Below are 22900 nucleotides of genomic sequence, written 5' to 3'. Positions count from 1 at the left end.
TTCAACTTTCAATTTCATCCAATTGCACTCTAAATTTAGATAAAAGTTTCAATCTTAACGTTAAACATTAAAAAGTATTGCAAGCTATTGTTACCAAGCTATATCATACAATTTTGCATGCATTTAAAATTTCATGATAAGTATATTCTTGTTTAGATTAAAAGTACATTAGTTTGAAACTAATATTGAATTTTGTGTAATTTTCAAAAATTGCTCATGAATAAATGTTTCAGGAGCCAATTTTCGTAATCTACGGTATAATGGACCCCCAAGAACTAGTAGCCATACTAACGGTGTTCACAACTATCCAACGTCAATTATTGCTAACACTAGAGCTATTACTCAACGATCATAGGAGGATAGAATACCCATCACATCACATTAGACATCATATTAGGAAATTAGCATACTTTCGACTAATCCATGAGTCTAATTTAAGTTGTTGTGAAAGCACGTGAATGGATAGAAGATGTGTTGCCATTTTATGTACTTTACTAAGGACAACTGGCAGATTAGTGGGAACATAAGTTGTAGATGTCAAAGAGATGGTCGCCATGTTCCTTGTCTTAGCCATGATGTTAAGAACAGAGCAGTTCATAGACAATTCGTTAGGTCTGGTGAAACAGTTTCTAGGCATTTCAACTCCATTTTCAACGTCGTTTTACGACTACATGAAGTACTTTTGAAAACATTTGCCAATCACAACCTCCTGTACAGATCCGAGATGAAGATGATTTGAGGTATAGTGAAACTAAACAAATGTTGGTGCTCTGTCAGTGTCTAGTTTAGATAACTTATGTATATAAATATTTCATACGTTGTATTCGCACAAGATTGTCTAAGTGCATTAGATGGTATGTATATAAAGGTCAACATGAGTGCCTTTGATCGACCAAGGTACAGGACGAGGAAGGGTGAAATCGCCACGAATGTTCTTGGTGTTTGTGACATGAATGACGATTTCATGTTTGTCTTACCTGGGTGGGAAAGTTTTGCAACTGATTCTCGTGTGCTTAAGATGCAATATCACTACCTAACGAATTGAAGGTTCTGAAGGGTAACAACTTACACACACAACTTCTTGTCGTACATCGTAGTACTCAACGATTATGATTTCATACAATTGGACATTGTATAGGGTATTATTATCTATGTGATGTTGGGTACCCAAATGCGACGGGCTTCTTGGTACCATACAGTAGAGAACAATATCACCTTTTGGAATGGCGTGGAAGAGGGAATGCACCAACAACTGCAAGATAATTTTTTTAACCTGAAACACTCTTTTGCGAGGAATGTTATTGAGAGGGCATTCGGGCTGTTGAAAGGGAGATGGGCAATACTCCGCGAAAAATCATAATACCCCGTGCAAGTCTAAACTCAGACAATCACGGCGTGTTGCCTTCTTCATAATCTTATAATAAGAAGACGAATATTGTCGAAATGCCCGAGGATCTAGATGAGGTGGACTTACATACTGCTACCATTGGTGGGGATGAGATCAATTATATTGAGAGTTCAAACGAATGGACACAATGGAGAGATGAATTAACACATAATATGTTTTCTGACTGGGAGTTACGTAACAATCAGTAGCTTCATGTTTAGTTTATGGCTTTTACAATGTAGTTTTCTAATTTCATGTATGCGATTTTGGAAATTAATTTCCAAATGTCTTAATATAATTAGATTTACTACCTTATACATTGTATATAGCACATCACATGACAATTTCTTTCTTTACTACTTAAATTGTACTACTGTTTACATGTAGTAGGATGACAAGTTCTTCTAGAGCTCCAAAGCACACTTGGACGAGGAGGAAGAGTCGGAGCTAGTGGAATGTTTGGTGACTTTGGTCGAATTTGGTGGATGGAGATCAGAAAACGGGACCTTTCGCCCTAGGTACTTGGCACAGTTATAGCGTATGATTCCTGATAAGATACCTGGTTGTAGAATACAAGAGACCCCCACCATAGATTGTAGGGTAAGGAGATCAGACAACGGGACCTTTCGCCCTAGGTATTTGGCACAATTATAGCGTATGATGCCTGATAAGATACAAGTGGCTGTAGAATACAAGGGACCCCCACCATAGATTGTAGGGTAAGGAGTCTTAAAAGAACGTACCAAGCTATAACAGAAATGCGAGGACCGCATGCAGCGGGTTCAGTTGGAATGAAGAATTCCAATGCATCACTGCGGAGAAAGAGACGTTCGATGGTTGGGTGAAGGTAAAATTTCATAAAAAACTTTTTTCCATTCATCATCACTCGTTATATTGACCAGCCATACTTTTCATGTAGAGCCATCCTGCAGCAAAAGGGCTCATGAACAAATCATTGCCATATTTTGATGACTTAGCCTACATCTTCGACAAGGACTGGACAACTGGAGAAGAGGCAGAGACACTTGATGACATGGCCTCAAATGTGCCAGGGCATATGCATGAAGGTGCTCCTACTGGCGATTCACAGGAACATGACCTATCACAAGATGGGTTTGATGGAATCCCGACTGATTTTGGTTCCGAAGGAGGCATTCATCAAAGGGCAGTAAGAAAAAGCATTATGGATATCAGTTTGAGTTGGTTGAGGTTTTTAAGAATGCAATGGACTTTATAAATGACCAACTAAAGTCCATTGCTGAATGGCCAAAAGAGCAGCGTGCAACAGAGGTTGAGCTACGTGCCAAGGTTATGAATGAACTTAACGATATTCCAGAGCTACAAACCAGACAGAAGGTGAAACTTATGCATATCATATTCCACAATGTGCATAATACAGAGAGTTTTTTTGTCTGTTCCAGCGGATGTGAAATTGGAGTATTGCGAGCTTCTTCTTCTAGACAACACCTGACCAACTGTTTTCATCACCTGCTTTTCCATGTTTAATTTAGACATATCTAAATTATGGCTTTTACTTTATCAAATTTTTTATATTTCACTCTGAACTATTTCATGGACATGAATGCGATTTGGTTTTCTTTTTTTGATGTTTGTGAAATTTCTCTATCTTTACATACATTAATGTGTTGGGAAATGATTAATATCCATCGAAGAGAATGGAATTATATTTGTTGCATGCTCACGAAGTTTGATACGTCAAACAAGGTTAAAATTGGTGGAATGATCATAGGGTTTATCTATTCAATATAGATATTAAGAATTTATGCTAATAATTATAACCTAGACTATAATAACCTGCACACCAAACACAGACTATTATATTACAGACACTAATATACCACAAACTATAACAATCTATACTCCAAACATAGACTAAAATAATCTGGACCCCAAATACATACTATTATAACCCATAGATTATAATAAACACGGACTATTATAATCCACTTAGCACCTTAAACTCCTCTAAATGATTTAGCAAGTAAAAAAATCATTAAAAAAAGGTCAAATGCACAAAACTTTTTATCGCTTTGGTAAGTTTACAAAAATTCTTTGATTACAAGAAGACAAACATAGTTGCTGGCCCAAAGTACGAAAGCATAAAAGTTTTATCATTTTTATCAACATAGTGGTATCAAAGCATGAATTTTATGTTGAATTGTTGGCTTAATTTTGTTTTTCATTGGGCATGAAATTAAATCTTTGCTTTCGGTAAATTTGATTAAAGAATTAAATAAAATTAAAAAAAATCGAAACCCTCACTGCACGTCAACAATTGCAAGAAAGCAATCGGGGTTGCGAACGATCTTTGGTGTTCATTAAAATGCACGACCAATAAGGTATCGTTGGCAGTTGGTTTCATGGGTTTCGGTTGGAAACCTTGCCAGCGGTGGTGTGCGATCCAGGCAAAATCAATGTGAATGAGAGTACTGGCCATTTGAAGTACAAATTGGCTGTTCTTGCTTTGAATTATTATTATTATTATTATTATTATTATTGTTATTATTATTATTATTATTATTATTTGGTTTTATTTAATTCTTAATAGATAACTTTGTGATTTTGAACCTAGACTTTTAGTTGATAACTTTGTGCATTTAGGTTCTAATTTGATTGATAATGTCGTGAATTTGATTTTTTTTTAGTTTTAAATTTAAACTTAATTGATAATATGGTAAATTTAAATATAAATTTTATTGATATTTTGGTAAATTTAAATTTAAATTTGATTGATAATGTAGTAAATTTAAATTTAAATTTGATTGATGATATTTTGGTAAATTTAAATTTAAATTTGATTGATGATATTTGGCGATATTCACATGTTTATGTTGCTTTAATTGTATTATGTGTATGCAATTATTAAGTGAATATTGGTAAAGAGTATTTGGTGCTCTTCCTCCTTTATTTTTGTACAATAATATTATTATATTATTGTGTCTTATATTTTAGACTGAATTGGTCAAAATAATATATTACCAAAGTAGTCTCTGTTATCTAGATTAATTTAATTTTAAAATAAAGATGTGCATATTCATGAATTTATGCGGATAATTATCAGTCCAAAGGAAGATAATTATTTGGCCAAATTGTGGGTATGCATGTGGTAATGAGTATGTGGCAATTATAAGGATTGCTCATGTGAAAAATAGTCGGTCCAAAGAAAGGCTACTTTTTGACAGATTTAATTGTCAGTACTTTGATTACTACGTTGAGAGTACCATTTACAGTTGGTGTTTTTACCCAATGGTTGGACATCAATGTTGTATTAGGTATCTTGTTAAAGGGGCCACCACATATGTGAAATTATTTTGTTATATTTTAATTGTGAGCATATATTTTGTTGTTTATTGTTTCAGTTGGTCTTACTCAAATATCCGAAAATCTGAGTTCAATCCCTAAGTTGAATTGATCGAACTTCAAGATTTGGAAGGAAAGCCTAGAGATACTTTTCAGGTGTATGGATTTGGACTCTGCATTAAGGACCGATAAATCTACTTCTACTGAGGAACAACCAAATACGACTAATATAGAGAAGTGGGAATGGTCAAATCGCATGTGCTTGATGATCATTAGATACTCTATTCCGGAGTCTTTTTGGGGCTCTATCACGGAAAGTGAAAATGCCAATAAGTTCCTTGCTCATATTGAGAAATATTTTGCTAAAAATGCAAAAGGGAAGTAAGTAGTCTTTTGACTTCTTTAACTTCTATGAGGTATAAGGGTAATGGAAACGTAAGGGAGTACATTATGGAAATGTCCAATCTCGCAGGTAAATTAAAGGCACTTGATATCGAGATAGATGAAAATTTACTCATGCATCTGGTACTTATATCTCTTCATGCACAATTCACTCAGTTTAAGATAAGTTATAATGCTCAGAATGATAAGTGAAGTATTAATGAGCTAATTTTGTGGATCCTGCTGAGGGGACATCTCAGTAGAATAAAAACAAGAAACAAGCTACTAAAAAAATCCTTATTTTTTCTGCAAAATAAAAGATCACTTTAAGAAAGATTGTCCCAAGTACGCCAAATGGCGTGTAAAGAAGGGTAAACTTCTTACTTTGGTTTACTCTGAAGTTAGCTTCTGTACCTACAAATACTTGGTGGGTAGATTCTGGTGCTACTATTCACATAATATATCAATACAGGGTTGCCTGTGGAGCCGGCCGCCAAGTGATGCTGAAAGATTCATCTATGTGAGCAATGGCAAAGCAGTTCCAGTTGAAGCTATTGGGAATTTTAGATTACTTTTATAAACTAGTTGTTATTTGGATCTGAATGAGACTTTTGTTGTACCGTCAGTTAGACGTAATTTAGTTTCTATTTCCAGTTTGGACAAATTTGGTTTTTCTTGTTCTTTTGGAAATAATAAAGTTAGTCTTTTTCAAGATTCTAAGTTTATTGGTACCAATTCTATAATTGATAGTTTATATATGCTTGATTCTTTTGCTTTATTTAACAAGATCCTGTTATCTAATTCATGTGGTACAAAGCGTAAATTAAATGAGAATTCTGTTATGTTATAGCACAAGCGTTTAGGTAACATCACTAAATAGAGAATTCAGAGACTTATGTTAGATGAAATTCTTGATTCCCTTGATTTAAGTAGCTTCAACATTTGTGTGGATTGTATTAAGGGAAAACAGACAAACATAAGAAAATTAGGTGCCAACAGATGCTCAGACGTCTTAGAACTAATACATACAGACATTTGTGGTCCATTTCCTACGACTTCTTGGAATGGACAACAATATTTTATTACGTTCATAGACGACTATTCAAGATATGGGTACCTATATTTAATTCACAAGAAGTCTCAATCTTTGGACGTTTTCAAGTCTTTCAAAGCTGAAGTTGAACTTCAACTTGGAAAGAAAATTAAGGCTATCAAATTTAATCATGGTGGTGAATATTACGGTAGATATGATAGATTAGGTGAACAACGTTCAGGGCCTTTTGCCAATCCTGTAACACATTATGTCGGGCAAATCCAGCATGAATGGTGTAGCGGAAAGGAATAGAACACTTAAGGATATGGTAAGAAGTATGATTAGTCATTCTTCTCTACCAGAATCCCTCAGGGGTGAGGCACTAAAGACTGCAACATATATCCTTAATATGGTACCTAGTAAAGCAGTAGCTAAAATCTCTTATGACCTATAGACAGGAAAGAAGCCTAGTATTATGCATCTTCACATCTAGGGTTGTCCAGCCGAGGCTAGGCCTTACAGGCTTAATGAAAGAAAATTGGACTTAAGAACTATTAGGTGCTATTTTGTTGGGTATTTTGAGCGCTCTTGGGGTTGCAAGTTTTAAGATCCCACTTCTAGATAATTGTTTGAGACAGGAAATGCTAAATTCCTTGAGGATGTTGAGTTTGGGGGGGGGGGGGGGAGGGGGTGGAGATATAACATAAGGAAAGTTGTCTTGAATTAGTTTCTTTTCCTTATGTGGTTATAAATTATGTTCAGGCTCCAATTCCTGACTTCACTATTGAACCAATTATAGAACAAGACAATATTGAAGTCTCCGTTGTTGAACCTGAAGTACAAACTCAACAACCTTAAGAAGTGACACTAAGAAGATCTACTAGAGAGAGAAGAAGTGCAATTTCAGATGATTATATTGTGTTTCTTCAAGAACTTCCGGATGATGTGGGCGTAATGGAAAATGATCCAATCAACTTCCTACAAGCTTTGCAAAGTTCTAACTCTCAAAAGTGGATAAGTGCTATAGAAGAGGAAATAAAATCCATGAAAGACAATGATGTTTGGGAACTTGTTGAACTGTATCAGGAGTGAAACCCATAGGTTGTAAATGGATATTTAAAACCAAAAGGGATTCACACGGCAATATCGAAAGATATAAGACACGTCTTGTTGCAAAGGGTTTTACTCAAAGGAAGGCTGATAGCGGGAGCTTTAGTGTCACTCCCAAACCCCTTGCTATACAAATAAAATTTATAAATCACCGAACAAACCCATACTAACTAGTAGTACAAGTAGCAAGTCCGGGGTCGAACCACAGAGAGCCTAATTTGGATTCCTAAAAAGTTGAAACTTGTAGAAAGTAACCAGGGAGGGTTGTGAAAATTGTTAAAAAAAAAATTTGGAAACAAGAAGAAGTGCAATATAATAATTATGAAAATTATCAATCAAACAAACATTTAGCTTGGGCAATTGTAATTTAATTCATTCCTCAATAATTCTATCATAGACTACTCAAAGTTGTGTGAGAATAATTGATCTAAAAAGACTACTCAAAGTTGTGTGAGAATAATTGATCTAAAAACTTAGCCTACTCAATTAGAATCCTAACCGGTAGTCCAAAAAATCAAGTTCATTAAAAGAAGAACGAGGATCCTTAACCAATCAATTAACTAACATGCTTTAAGCTTTAGGGCAAACTAAGCCAATTAATTGGTTTCCATCGTCTAACCGATTAATTGAGTGAAAATTGTCTAAGTTAGAAAGTAAATGCTTGTCAATTGGAATCCCAAATTAACACAACAAACTGACTTAACTTTTGCTTCTAGGTGATGACTACCTAACGATTACAAATTAGGGCCAATCAAAGCAGTAAATTAAACGTGCATAGTTAATTGTCAGATTATCCCATATATGAAAACTGAAAATATACTCAAGACAAATTCCATTAGGTCAAAATAATATTCACGAAATTACAAAACGAGTCTTAAGGATTACATTGGAATGAAATTAAACTGACTAACCCAAGCTAAGTTCTTACCCTTTAGTCACGAAACATGTCGAAAATTAACACGATTGGCAAAGGGAAAGAACTTATTACAAGACTAAAAGCAAAAGCAATAAAAACAGAGCTAGAAAAGAGACTAAAACGCCCAAAATCAGGAGTAGAAGGTAGAAGATGGGATGATTTCGACTGAACCCTAAGGGTTCCTTTTATAGGCCAGTCGTAGCGTCACAACGCTAGGGAGAGTGTTGCAACTCTCGACAGCATCGCGCACGTTGAGGGATTCGCGTCAAGCTTTTGAGCATTGAGGCTTCAGTGTTGGAGTGTGTTGCAACACTGGCGTCCTTGAGTTTCCAAAGCGTTGCAACGAATGGGGGCAGCGTCATCCATACATTTTTTTTCTTTTTTGGTCAGTTGATCGATTAAGCTTTTAATTTTGTCATTTTAGCGTCTTTAAGTCCCGAATGCTTGATCCAACCGCTTGTACACTCGAGTCCTACAAAATAAGCAATTAAACCAAATTAAGTAGCTAAACAACTCTGAGTTAAGCAGAAGAAAATAGCACATTTCAAGTGCTATCAAACACCCCCAACTTAATTCTTGATCGTCCTGATCAAGGTAAAACAAGCAATCATGCATGAATAATTAGTTTGTCAAACTAGAGTGTTCTCTACTCAAGCCTCAACAGTAAACCAGAATCAAATTCACAATCAAATGGGCAATAAAAAAGCATTCTATCATTTTATGAACAGTTTGAAAATTCGTTTTAAAAATATTTTTAATGCATATTTAAGCTCAAAGTTATTTATTTTGAACCAGAGCGAGCCCGGAATGGCCTTATGAATCTTCCATTTATTTTCCCCCTACACTGGCTCAAAGGATCCTGAATTGGCTTTTCTAAATTCAAAGTGATAATGACATAATATTGGATTAGTTAAAAATCTATTTACCATTGCTCCTTTTTTTTCATGCCTTTTTTTACAACAACAAATAAAGAAAGGAAACTTAATTTAGGAAACCGATTTTCGTTTTGGCTTGCCCACACGAGTGTCATGCGAATCATCCAACTACGGGCCAGTTTCCCTTAAAAAGTGCCTAAGCTTACTCATTCCTCTAGGATACTTTAGCTCAGAGGGAAACCACGGGTGTCATGGCTGCCCCAGGTTAATCATACCCTTTGAAGAAATGGAGAAGACCCCTAAACATGAATGAATGAAAGAAATATTTTGTTTTATTATTATTATTATATATTTTTTTCTGGCGATAGTAATATCAATTGACTACATCTCAAGCATGCATTACTAAATTGGACCTTAAAAAGACTAATATCTATCACCAAGGTCTATCGGAGTGACAACAAACTTATGGTCTCATAATTCAATTCTAAGCAAGCATATAGGGTCAAGATAGATATGCAAAGGACTTGGAGATGTAATAAAAATTTTAAGCACAATTTTCAAAAATATCATGAAAATTATGAATCCTTTCATTCGACCTATTCTCATGTAAAACAATTCCTACGAGTGCGTCATAGGCTAGTCATTATAAGGAACACAACAGCAAGACAAACAAGTAAGCAAGCATTGTCTGAGCACAGCGCTCAAGGATCCCAAATAATATCATCAATAAAAAAAATCCCCAAAAATTTGAAGAAAAAAATGGCACAAAAATCCAAACATCCCACCCCTAACTTTTAAAATACACATTGTCCCCAATGTGATCAGAAATAAAGCACAAGGGATTAGAATACTTCTCTAAACAATGAGGTGAAGAAAGGATGTAGGATACTCTACTCAGCTCTTTTTTTTCCCAAAAATCCTACAAAAAAGAATAATAGAAAGAATTGGACTCAATAAATGAGAAAAATAAAAAGAGAATAATACTGAATTGAAATCTATCCTAGAAAGTAAGTAAATTTAAATCCTAGCTGCCTCCAGGTAGCGCAAATATTTATGGTCGGTTTCTCAATCGTGATGACTCATTTCAGATGTAGACCGACGAGTCCAACCGGTAGGCAATGTCAAAGCAATCTAAAGACTTGCCATCATGGAGGACCTTTAACTCTTGCCCATTAACTTTAATGACTTTTCCTGTCTCAAAATTAACAATGTCTATTGCACCATATGATAAACATGAAAAAACACCAAAGGGCCCAATCCACTTGGACCAAAGTTTACCAAGCATAAATTTCAATCGAGAGTTATAAAGGAGTATCTTTTGCCCTACTTGAAACTCCTTGGGTGCAAGTATCTTGTCATGAAGGTCATTCGCTCTTTGCTTATAAATCAAGGAATTATCAAAACATTCTAACCTCAGCTCTTCCAACTCTTGAAGCTGTAAAAGTCTGGCCTCCCCAGCTTCTCTAAGTCCCAGTTGCACTTCTTGATAGCCCAATAAGCCCTGTGTTGGATTTCAACTGGGAGATGGCATGTGTTACCATAAACCATCCGGTAAGGGGACATTCTAATAGGAGTTTTGAAAGTTGTCCTGTAGGCTCATAGAGCGTCATCAAGCCGGAGGCTCCAATCCTTTCTTTCTGGTTGACCACCTTTTCCAAAAATTGTCTTTACTTCTCTGTTGGACACCTTCACCTGCCCATTGGTCTGAGGGTGGTATGGGGTGGCAATACGATGTTGGACACTGTACTTATTCAACAAGGATGCAATGACTCTGTTGCAAAAGTGCGATCCCTGATCACCGATGATTGCTTTAGGGAAGCCAAACTTGCTAGAAATGTTAGTCTTTAAAAAAACGGCAACCACTTTAGCATCATCAGTAATTGTGGCCTTTGCTTCCACCCATTTGGAAACATAGTCCACTGCCAACACTGCTCCCATAGCATGGTCACTCACATAGTAGATGACGTGATGTTTCTTATTGATCTTCTGCCCCAACACTGCTCCCATAGCATGGTCACTTACATCACACATGATCTCAAAGGACAGATCCCAACGAGGAGCCTGAATAACTGGACTGCACGACAAGGTCATTCTTTAGCACATCAAAACCTTTCTTGCATTCGTCATTAAAATCAAAGGCCACATCTTTTTGGAGAAGGGAGGTCATCAGCTGAGCAATCTTACTGAAATCTTTAATGAACCTGCGATAGAAACCTGCATGACCAAGAAACAAACGAACCTCCCTCACATTTGTGGGGTAAGGGAGCTTAGCAATAACATTAATTTTAGCAGGATCTACCTCTATGCCATGCTCAAATACTATATGTCCTAAAACTATGCCACGCGAGGCCATGAAATGACACTTTTCAAAATTCAAAACAAGGTTAGACTCAATACATTTTTCTAGCACTCTAGACAAATTAGACAGACAATCAACAAATGAGTCTCCATATATAGTAAAGTCATCCATAAAAACCTCCATGCATTTTTCAATATACTCAGAAAATATGGACATCATACAATGCTAAAAGGTGTCAGGAGCGTTACATAGTCCAAATGACATTCTTCTGAAAGTGAATGTGCCATAAGAACATGTAAATGTTGTCTTCTGTTGGTCCTCTTGATTTATCGGGATCTGATAGAAATCCAAAAAACCATCGAGAAAACAGAAGAAGGGATTTCCAACAAGCCTTTCGAGTATCTGATCAATAAACGGAATGGGAAAGTGGTCATTTCTAGTTACAACATTTAATTTCCTAAAATCTATACACATCCTCCGCCCATTCTGGACCTTAATAGGAATCAAGCTACCCTCATCATTTTTAACCACAGTAATACTCATTTTCTTAGGCACTACATGAATAGAACTGGCCCACTCACTATCAGGGATAGTATAGATAATACCTGCATCCAAAAGTTTGAAGTCCTCTTTCATAATTACCTCATTCAAGATAGGATTCCGTTGGGGCTGTTGACAAGGCTTAGCCCCATCTTCCAAAGAGATTCGATGCATGCATACAACGGGACTAATACCTTTATTGTCGGCCAGCGTCCATCCAATGGCCATTTTATATTTCTGCAATACCTCAACCAACTGCTTTTCTTGTTCCTTAGTTAGGTGCTTAGAGATAATAACAGGCAAGGTCTTAACTTCCCCCAGATAGGCATACTTTAAGTGGTCTGGAAGCTCCTTCAGCTCCAATTTAGGTGCTTGCAAAACAAAAGGAAACACCTTGTCAAAAAATTCATCATCAAAACATGAGGGCATACTTACCGGCTCTGTCATGGACAAGGTGGCAAGCTCTCGAAGGGGGATTAAATCTCCTGAGTCATCCTCATCGTCATCATAGACATCTCACATAACCTCCTGCTCAAGAGAGTCAAACACATCAATCTAGCACAAAGAATGTACTTGTCCTATGGTGGAAGTTTTCATAGCATCGAAAATATTAAACTTGACCAACTCACCATCGAACTCCACAGTCAAAGTGCCCTTGTCTACATCAATCTCTTAGCCATCTTCTTAAAAGGCCACCCAAGCAATATTGATGCAAATGAGATGGATGTGGGCTCTTCCATCTTAAGAACATAGAAATCGGCAGGAAAAAGCAACTCATTCGTTTGAACTAGGACATCCTCTATGACTCCTAATGGGTGAATAAAGGACTTATCTACTAATTGTATCACAACTCCAGTTTTAGTTAAGTCCTTTAATTTTAATTCTTGATAAATTGATTAAGGCATAACATTTATAGATGCACCCAAATCTAGCATGACCCTATCAATTTTCTTTTTGCCTATGATGCAAGGGAGAGAAAACATAAATGGATCCTTCTTTTTTTCTGGTAAGTTTTTCTGTAGGATTGCAGATACAAATTGACTTACCACCATTCTCTCTTTTTCCTTGGCTTGTCTTTTCCTCGTGCAAAGATCCTTCGAAAATTTGGCATATTTGGGGATTTGCTTGATGGCATCGAGGAGAAGAATATTTATCTCAACCCTTCTAAACATCTCCAAAAGCTCCTTGTCCTTTTCTGCAACTGCTTCCTTTACCCTAGCAAGCCTGAAAGGAAAAGAGGCTTTAGGTACATATGCATCTAAAAGAGGATAAAGGTGAGAAGATACTCCCTGTTTATTTTATGATGGCAAAACGGGTTGATCTGAAGAAGGAATTTATGGTTTCTCCAATTCTGGCTCTTTCACTAACTCAACAGGTGGCTCCAACTCCTTGCCACTCCTCAATGTGATTGCACTAACATTCTCTTTAAGCATTGACTCAGGTTGGGACGGAAGTTTGCCAGATTGTATCTCCAATTTGCTCATAGAGGTGGCTAGTTGTGAGACTTGGGTCCCCAAAGCTTCAATGTCTTTCCTTGTATCTTGCTGAAAATGTTGTGTATCCTATTGAAATTTAAAAGAGTTGTTAGCAAGACTTTTAACAATGTCTTCCAAGGACATACCTGAACCAAACGGAGCTCCATGATTAGGCTGGGCCTGCTTATTCTGTCCTCCCTATTTGATGTTTGAGTGGTCTCTCCATCCAGGATTGTAGGTCTGACTAAATGGGTCCCGCCGTCAGTTTTGCCCATTATAATTGTAGCCACGACATTCACTTCAGGAATTGCTCCTTGCAGAGCACTTGGGCAAACGTTAGTTGAATGGCCAGTCCCATGACATACTTGACAAACGACAGCGGGCTGTCCAATCTCCACTTTTGCCAACTGTTTCACAATAGAAACTAAGTCAGATATTTCTTTCTTCAATTCACTTACCTCATTGGCGGACTTTACACTGACTGCAGCTCTAGTTCCAAACTGTTGAGAATTTGCTGCCATAGTAGCTATCAAGTTCATTGCCTCAGTCAGGGTTTTATTGACTAAGGCTCCTTCTGCAGCTGCATCTATGCTACTTTTGTCAGTCTGGATCAGTCCCTCATAAAAGTATTGGATCAAGAGTTGGTCTGAGATCTGATGATGGGGGAACTCAGCACAGGTCTTTTTGAATCGTTCCCAATACTCATTAAGGGTCTCTCCATCGAACTGCATGATGCTGTAAATTTCCTTTCTGATGCTAGCAGCTCGGGATGCTGGAAAGAATTTATCCAAGAACTGTCTTTATAGTACTTCTCAGGATGCGATGTTTTCGAGGCGAAAGATATAGAGCTTTCCTTGGCATCTCCTTCAATGAAAATGGAATTCCTTCATATTGATCTGCTCCTGGGTCACCCCATTGGGTTTCATTCCATTGCACACGAGATAGAAAATTCCTTCAATTTTTGGTGTGGGTCTTCGCCCTGCAGACCAGAAAAGGCAGCAGTAAGTGAATTAAGCCAGATTTAAGTTCAAAGTTACCTGTTGTCTCCAGATAGGCAATATACAAGGTGGCTGAGTGAAGTCAGGGTTGTAAGCTTCTTAAGTGTCTTTTCTTCGGTTCGGCCATTACTGAGAAATTTTCATTGGACGACTCCTTCAAATGTGTCTTTAACACGAATCTTGTTGTCAAGAAGCAGCTTGTTGTCTCCTTCCTCTTCTGATTCTCCGCTCTTCGTTAGAGATCTCTGTAAATACAATTGTCTAGCACCCTTTGGGAGTGTGGATCATGCACCAAAGAGAAAATTGATTAGAAAGGATAAAACACTACAAGTTTTCAAAAATTAAGGATTCCGTCGGCTCCCAGCAACGGAGCCAAAAATTTGATAGCGGGAGTTTTGGTTTGTCGATCCCAAACCCCTTGCTATTACAAATAGAAATTTATAAATCACTGAACAAACCTTTTATACTAACTAGTAGTACAAGTAGCAAGTCTGGATCGAACCACGAAGAGCCTAATATAGATTACTAAAAAGTTGAACTTGTATAGAAAGTAACCCGGGGGGGGGGGGGGATTGTGAAAATTGTTTAAAAACAAATTTTGGAAACAAAAAGAAGTGCAATGTAATAATTGTAAAAATTATCAATCAGACAAACACTTAGCTTGGCATTGTAATTCAATTTTTCGTTTTCCTCAATAATTCTATCATAGACTACTCAAAGTTGTGTGAGATTTAATTGACTAAAAACTTAGTTTACTCAATTTAGAATCCTAACCAGTAGTCCATAAAATCAAATTTAATTAAAATAAGAGCAAGAAGCTCAACCAATCAATTAACTATCAGGCTTTTAAGCTTTAGGCCAACTTAAGCCAATTAATTGGTTTTCCCATCGTCTTAACCGATTAATTGAGTGAAAATTGTCTAAGTTAGAAAGTAAATGCTTGTCAATTGGAATCCCAAATTAACACAAGAAACTGACTTAACTTTTGCTTATAGGTGATGATCTACCTAATTGATTACAAATTAGGGCCAATCAAAGCAATCAATTAAAACGTGCGTTAATTTGTCAGGATTATCCATACACAAAAAACTGAAAATATACTTAAGACAAATTCCATTAAGTCAAAATAATACTCACGGAATTACAAAAACGAGTCTCAAGAAATTACAGTTTTGGAATGAAATTAAATTAACTAACTCAAGCTAGTTTTTACCCCCCATTTAGCCACGAAACGTGTCGAAAATCAACACGATTGGCAAAGGGAAGAACTTATTACAAGACTAAAAGCAAAAAAAAAAAAAAAAAAAAGGGCTAGAAAAGAGACTAAAACACCCAAAATTAGGAGTGGGAGGTAGAAGATGGGATGATTTCGGTTGAACCCTAAGGGTTCTTTTTATAGGCTAGTCGTAGCGTCGCAACGCTAGGGAGAGCGTTGCAACATTCGGCTGCGCCGCGTGCGCTGAGGGGTTCACGTCAAACTTCTTCAGTCTTACAACGTCATGTTTCAGCGTTTAAGTGCGTTGGAATGCTGGCGTCCTTGAGTTTTCGAAGCATTGTAATGCTTGGGGGCAGCGTCGTCCAGACATTTTTTCCTTTTTTGGTCATTTGATTGATTTAGCTTCTAATTTTGTCATTTTAGCATTTTTAAGTCCCGAACGCTTGATCCAACCGCTTGTACACTCGAGTCCAATGAAATAAGCAATTAAACCTAATTAAGTAGCTAAACAACCCTGAGTTAAGCAGAAGAAAATAGCACATTTCAAGTGCTATCAAAGGCATTTACAAAGAGACTTTTTCTCTAGTTTCATCAAAAGATTCTTTTAGGGTAATCATGGCACTGGTAGCTCACTTTGATTTAGAGCTACACTAGGTGGATGTAAAAACTTCGTTTCTCAATGGGAACATTGATGAGACGATTTATATGGTGCAACCAGAAAAATTTGTGTCCGGTAATTCAAAGTCTATAGTGTGTAAATTAAAGAAATCCATCTATGGTCTCAAGCAAGCCTCTCGTCAATGGTATCACAAATTCCATGAAGTGATAACCTTCTTTAGTTTTGAGGTGAACATAGTGGAATATTATGTATATCACAAGTTCAATGGGAGTAAATCAATCTTTTTGGTGTTATATGTCAATGACATACTCATAGCTAGTAATGATGTAGGTTTATTGTATGACACTAAGAGATTTCTCAAAAAGAATTTTGAGATGAAGGATCTTGGTGATGCTTCTTTTGTATCAGGAATTGAAATACTACGAGATCGTTCTCAAGGTATTTTGAGATTGTCACAAAAGACATTGAAAAGAATTTTGAGTAGATTTGACATGAAAGATTGTGCACCAGGAGATACCTCGATCGCTAAAGGTGATAAATTTCATTTAGGTCAATGCCCCAAGACCACACTCGAGACCAAGAAGATGTAGAAGGTTCCCTATGAATTGGCCATTGGAAGTCTAATGTAGCTCAAGTATGTACACATCCAAATATTGCATTCATGGTTGGAGTGTTAGACAGATATTTGAGTAACTCGGGGATGGATCATTGGAAAGCAGCCAAACAGGTTATGAGGTATTTATAAAGAACAAAAGATTATATGCTCACTTATTGGAGATCGAAAGTTTTGGAGATCATTGTGTATTCTGATTCTGATTATGCTAGATGTCAAGACACTTTGCGATCCACTTCAGTCTATATCTTCATGTTGGCTGGAGGAGTTGTATCATGGAAAAGTGTTAAACAAACACTTATGGCTTCTTCTACCATGGCTGCAGAGTTTATAGCATATTATGTGGCATCCAATCATGGAATATGGTTGCGAAATTTTGTCACCGGGTTGCGGATAGTGGCTGGCATAAAAGACCTCTAAAATTATTTTGTGACAATAAGTCGACAGTGATGTATTCCAACAACAACAGAAGTAATATAAAGTCAAAGCATGTAGATGTGAAGTTTCTGGTTGTTAAAGAAAGAGTTCAGAAATGTCAAATTTCGATAGAACACATTGGAACAAACTTTATGGTAACAGATCCATTGACTAAAGGTTTACCACCTAAAGTTTTTCATGAACATATTGCTCACATGGGTATTAGTCACTTTTCTGATTCCATGGTTTAGTAGGAGTTTGTTATTGAGGATGTTCTTTAACCTTATTTTGTTTATTTTCTATATAGAATAAAGTTGATGGTTTATGTTTTATGTTTTATTATCTGAACTCGTTTATCATGCATGCAGTTTAGCATAAAGTTTTTAAGAATGATCTCATTAAGGAATTTGGACTAGTTGAAAACAGACATGATCTAGATCACTTTGCATGTAGTTGCCATGCTATCCATCCATACTTGATCTATATCATCGAATGTATTGGAATTGGTGATCAAGGAAGGTTTAGTTATACGGGTAGTGACGAGAGCCGCCTTGATTCCGTATTAATACAGGAGATTGACCAGATTGAACTAAAGGGGAATTCTATTAAAATAACTTGTTTATGCACGCTTAAGGTTTATGTGATTTAATTATATCAGGTACATATACATAGCCCAAGTGGGAGATTATTAGACATATTTAAATAATAATATGTTTAATTAAAGTATGGGCTATGTACGTGGATTAATAATTTATCACATTAGGTTATTTTATTAGATTGGGTCCTATTATGTGATCTAATTAATTAAAGCCATAGATTCCTAATTGAGTATGGACTTAATGGGTAGAAGCACATTCCTAGTTATTTAGGGTTTAATGAGAACCCTAATTGAACTAGTATATGAATAGACCTTAGGGCTATGGTCCCCAATATACAAAACAATAAGCATTCAATCTTCTTGAATCTCATCTAGAGAGAGATCCCACTAAGAGTATTTGAAGTTTTGGTTGAGGAAGACCATAGTCATCCATCATCATCTCAAAGCTATCAGTATGTTATTCTTGACAATTTGGCATGAATGATCATAGGGTTTATCTATTCAATATAGATATTAAGAATTTATGTTAACAATTATAACCCAGGCTATAATAACCTGCACACCAAACATAGACTATTATATTACATACACTAAAATAATCTATACTCCAAATATATACTAAAATAATCTGCACCCCAAACACATACTATTATAACCCACATGCTATAATAAACACTGACTATTATAATTCACTAAGCACCTTAAATGTCCCTAAATGATTTAGCAAGTAAAAAAAAGGTCAAATGCATCAAACTTTTTATCGGTTTGGTAAGTTAAAAAAAAAAAAATTGATTACATGAAGACAAACATAGTTGCTGGCCCAAAGTACGGAAGCATAAAAGTTTTATCTTATATATATATATATATATATAAGGAAAACCATCCTTAGTGGTAGTTTCATTGGACAGTTTTTTTTCCCAATTTGGTAATCAAAAGGAATTATATTATTTATAAAAACAAATTTGGTCAAAAGCACAAAACTTTTTATCATTTATCAAAAAAGGAAAAAGAAATAAGAGAAATTTTTTTATAATTTGTTGAGGAAAACATTTATATCATTTTACAAATAAAAGGAAAAGTTGAAGCTCTGTAAAAAAACAACGTCAAACAAATAAATTTTCTTTTTGTGAAAATAAATAAAATTTTCTATCATGAGAAAAAAAAATAGAGTCCATTGTAAAAGAAAATTAATTTTATTTCGTAAACAAAAAAAACAATTCAACATCACTTTAAAGACAAAAAAAACTAACTAGAAAACCTCGTATAATTTTTTTTCATAAAGTAGTTAAAATTTGATAAATTAAAATTTAAATAATATCACAAACTTATGTAATATAATATAGAATGCGGATATAAAGAAATAGTCAAAAGAATAATAATAATAAATAACTAAAATAATAATAATAATAAAAAATCAAATCCAACCCAACTACAACCTTACAATACAAATATAGTAATCAGAAAAACATAGCAAATCCAACCGTGCACTCCAAACATTGTAATAAGATCCCAGTAATCCAGATTTCAAACAACAAACCCCACCGTAATTTGATTATATAAATAAGCAAGCAATTATTTTGGTTTATTACCCAACCCTTTTAGTATTGAGTTGAACATACTATGCAAATCTAAAGGATCAATTTAGACATACAATCATCTTTAATCATCTTTAAAATCAATAAAACTAAACTTTTAAGATAGATAGACAAACATGCCAACACACTTGTTTAACTAGTTCGTCATTTTAATGTATTCATATGATTTAATCCAAAAAGTATTTTAGCTCATAATGGAAACGAAAGACGAAACAAACTTTATTAAGGTAAATATAAAAGACAATATGTTTAAAATTATTGTAAAACTAAATAAAAAAATACTCCATAAAAATATTAATTTGTATCCCTAAAATTTTGAACGTTTTATCAAATTAAACCATGAACGTTCATAAATATATCAACTTACACCTTTCATTATGTTTTAGTTGGATATACGACATCATGTGAGACTTATAATTCAAAATACCATAAGACCTAGCCCACTTACGTAGGGGTTGTGGGTGGGCATGTTGATGGTCGAAGCCCATGGGTTCTTCTCCAATAATTTTTTGTTGTTTGATTAAGGCGGCTATGCTCGCATCATGTGTCCAATGAATCCATGAAGTTAGAAATTATTAGACATATAATTTTAAAAGGAGACTTGATGCTAAGAAGGAACACAGTTCGATGTTAAATGACATGTACTCTTCTCTCACGTGTTAGAGGTGAAAGGCCACTTGATAAGCAATTTGAATTATGTTTTATGTATGCATATCCACTCAGTTTAATGAAATGTGTTTGATAAACAATCTAGATTTTAGTTTTTAAAACTATTTTTGAATTTTGTGATTCAAATAGTGAAACTCGCGAAAATAACAACTTCGTGTTTTAATAGTATATAGATTATGAAATTGAAAATTTACAATGCGTAACTATATTAAAAAATAAAAACGTTTATTTCGTGCTATAAACTCAAATAATTTTTTTCAAATTATCATATGCATTATATATTGTATATATGAGATTACAAAATAATAATTATACAAATTTGTTTGATATGAAATATATTTATATATTAATTAATGCTACTTTATATTTAACATAATATTTAATGGTAGCTACGACTAGGTTTATGGTTTATAAATATCTTATTAAACACATTAATTGCTTAAATTGAAATCCAATTTTTGAATCTTATTCTATTTGAAAGGGCCTTCTACAATAATAACCTAATAAAATTTGCATAATTATCGGAATGTTTTAAATCTACCATTTTTTAATAAATAACCTAATGGGTTTTAATATTACATAAAAATCAAGTTGGAAAGTCCATAATACCCAAATAATTTTTTATGGTTTAAAAAGACACAAATGGGGAAAAAATCATGTAAAGAGGTTTTTTTTTTTCATTTTCGCAAGGGCAATATCTGCTCATCTCTATACTTCTCTCTCTCATCACCCACATAAAAAACTAATTAAAATATTTCAAAAAAAAAAAAAGAATAAATTGCCACGTATTCTATTATAATGGGATAATTTGGTAAGAGGCATAAAGATAGATGCTCCTCGAGATGCACTAAGTATTTTTCTTTTTAAAAAACCATTTATTTTTTTGTTGAAAACGACAAGACCCTCAAATGACGAATAGGGCAACAACAAACGGCCAGGTCACGACGGTTGAGCAAAGAATAAAACCTGCAAAACAGAAGCTCGTTATAGGCTGAGTCGCAGAGTTTGATCTCTTTAAGACATTTCACGGCTCTGCCCAAGTGTGCAAGCATGTCTACGGAATTGTCACGTCGTCCCTAGGATAAAATAACCTAAAACTAAAATCCGATAAAAATACACCATTACCGACCGAAACACACACCCTTTCTGACTCAACTGCTTGGAAAATGGAAAATGGAAGAGTAGGAGAAGAGAACTTTCGAAAGGAAGTAAAAATTGTGTTTTGAACTGCTGAAGGCTACGCCTTTTATAGGCCTTCAGCATGAAACTGTCGCGTGAGAAAGAGGCGGACAACCTCAAAACGTGCGAGGGGGCCTGAAGACTTGGCCTAAAGACACGCCGGAAGACGCGCATGGAGGACCAAGTTTTTTTTTTCGGTTTTAAATCATAATAATATTAATAAATAAAATAAAAATAATAATATTTTTATTAAAGAAAATAATAATAGTGCATGTGGGGACGTCCACCAAACCCACATTGGTCTATCTCCTCAATCCCTCCAAAACATGGGTACCCCTTGGGGCCCAAACCCAAAGCCCAAGGTTGGAGTACAAAAGGGAGGCTTCCAAATCAAAATTTTCCAATGTGGGATTCTCCAACCAAAGGTTAGTTCCCTCTTATTTTTTAAAATTAAATTTTCACCCAACAATCCCCAACTTGAAAATTTAAACAAAAGAAAAGAGAAAAAAAGTTTTTCATCGAGCAGTTTCAGTCTATACAACACTGTGCATAAGCAAAGGTGTCTTATGACTTGAACCTTTACGTAGTGTAGATGATTCATAATATACTAGAGTAACCGTTGGTTTTAAACTTTATCTCTAACAACATCTCATACAGTGTCATTAGGGTGTAGTAGAAAGCCCGTGCTTTAAGGTCTAACATGTGTATCCCGGTTTAGTGAACGCTCTAGAGAGTTTGCCTAAAAACTTCATAGGAAGCGACCCTCACTTCCACATTCACATAGCTGATTCTATCAAGAGCACTCCTGTAGCTAGGTACCCCACTTGTCATCAAGTATAGATCTCATTAAGAACTGAGTTCAACCTTTCTTACACTTCAGGATATCATGCTCAAACTCTAAGTCATAGGAATGGAACTTTGTGTTTGGTTTAGCATGATTCACTTTGTATCACTTGTGATTAGTTATTACCCGTTAAACCTATTTCTTGGGATCTTCAGTCTACAGGTTGAGTTTTTCTCACCGTGATTCATCTTTCTATAGGCATGAGTCCCATCCTTTCTGAGGTTCTGAAAACCTTCTATCTGGCCGGTCCTTTCGTCAAAGGATTTGCTAAATTTTCATAAATCTGTAAATGATCCACTCTAACTGCACCAGTAGTGAGAAACTCCTTAATGGTACTGTGCTTATGACATATTTGTTGTCTCTTTCCATCGTAGTAAAGGTTCTGAACTTTTGCGATTGCTGCAGTACTATCACAATGGATCAATATGGTTGGTGCCGACTTTTCCCATAAGGGAATCTCTGATGGCAGACTTCTAAGCCAACCTGTTTCTTCACTAGCTGTCGCTAGTGCTATTATTTCTGACTCCATCGTGGATTGGGCTAAAATAGTCTATCTCTTGGACTTCCAAAAGATAGCTTCGCCTGCTATATTAAAGATATAGGCACTTGTAGCCTTTAAATCATCTGAAAAAGAGTTCCAATATGAAAGAAATCGGAAGCGAGATTTCCATGAGCAGCGGAACAAGATTATTCCAAATCACAATCATAAATGAACAATACATTTACAGTCGTCTTCAAACAAGTGGTTATACAAATAATACAGAAATTACAGCATGAATAACTACAAATGCACAAAGGGATAAACCTACGAACAT

At 35.4% G+C, this 22900-nt stretch overlaps 1 protein-coding gene across 1 annotated transcript; it reads right to left on the bottom strand.

Annotated features, from left to right (window-relative positions):
- Positions 1 to 12378: 12378 nt before the first annotated feature.
- LOC120090650 lies at positions 12379 to 22614 on the bottom strand. The gene is made up of 6 exons (XM_039048368.1): positions 22395 to 22614; positions 13796 to 14109; positions 13484 to 13744; positions 13231 to 13424; positions 12909 to 13086; positions 12379 to 12390 (listed from the first exon to the last, which is right to left on the bottom strand). The coding sequence occupies exons 1-6, from the start codon at positions 22612 to 22614 to the stop codon at positions 12379 to 12381; spliced, it is 1179 nt and encodes a 392-aa protein (XP_038904296.1).
- Between the last annotated feature and the right edge of the window lie 286 nt (positions 22615 to 22900).

This window comes from Benincasa hispida, chromosome 11, assembly GCF_009727055.1.
Source record: "Benincasa hispida cultivar B227 chromosome 11, ASM972705v1, whole genome shotgun sequence".
Taxonomy (NCBI): Eukaryota; Viridiplantae; Streptophyta; class Magnoliopsida; order Cucurbitales; family Cucurbitaceae; genus Benincasa; species Benincasa hispida.
Note: the sequence above shows the minus strand (reverse complement) of the source record. Positions and strands in the feature narration are given on the sequence as shown.

Coding starts and splice junctions, on each gene's coding strand:
- LOC120090650 (XM_039048368.1), bottom strand. CDS start 22,614: ATGGAGTCAGAAATAATAGCACTAGCGACAGCTAGTGAAGAAACAGGT. Junction 13,745..13,795: donor GTGTAAAGTCCGCCAATGAG/GTAAGTGAATTG, acceptor ATTGTGAAACAG/TTGGCAAAAGTGGAGATTGG. Junction 13,087..13,230: donor GAGTTGGAGCCACCTGTTGA/GTTAGTGAAAGA, acceptor TTTTCCTTTCAG/GCTTGCTAGGGTAAAGGAAG.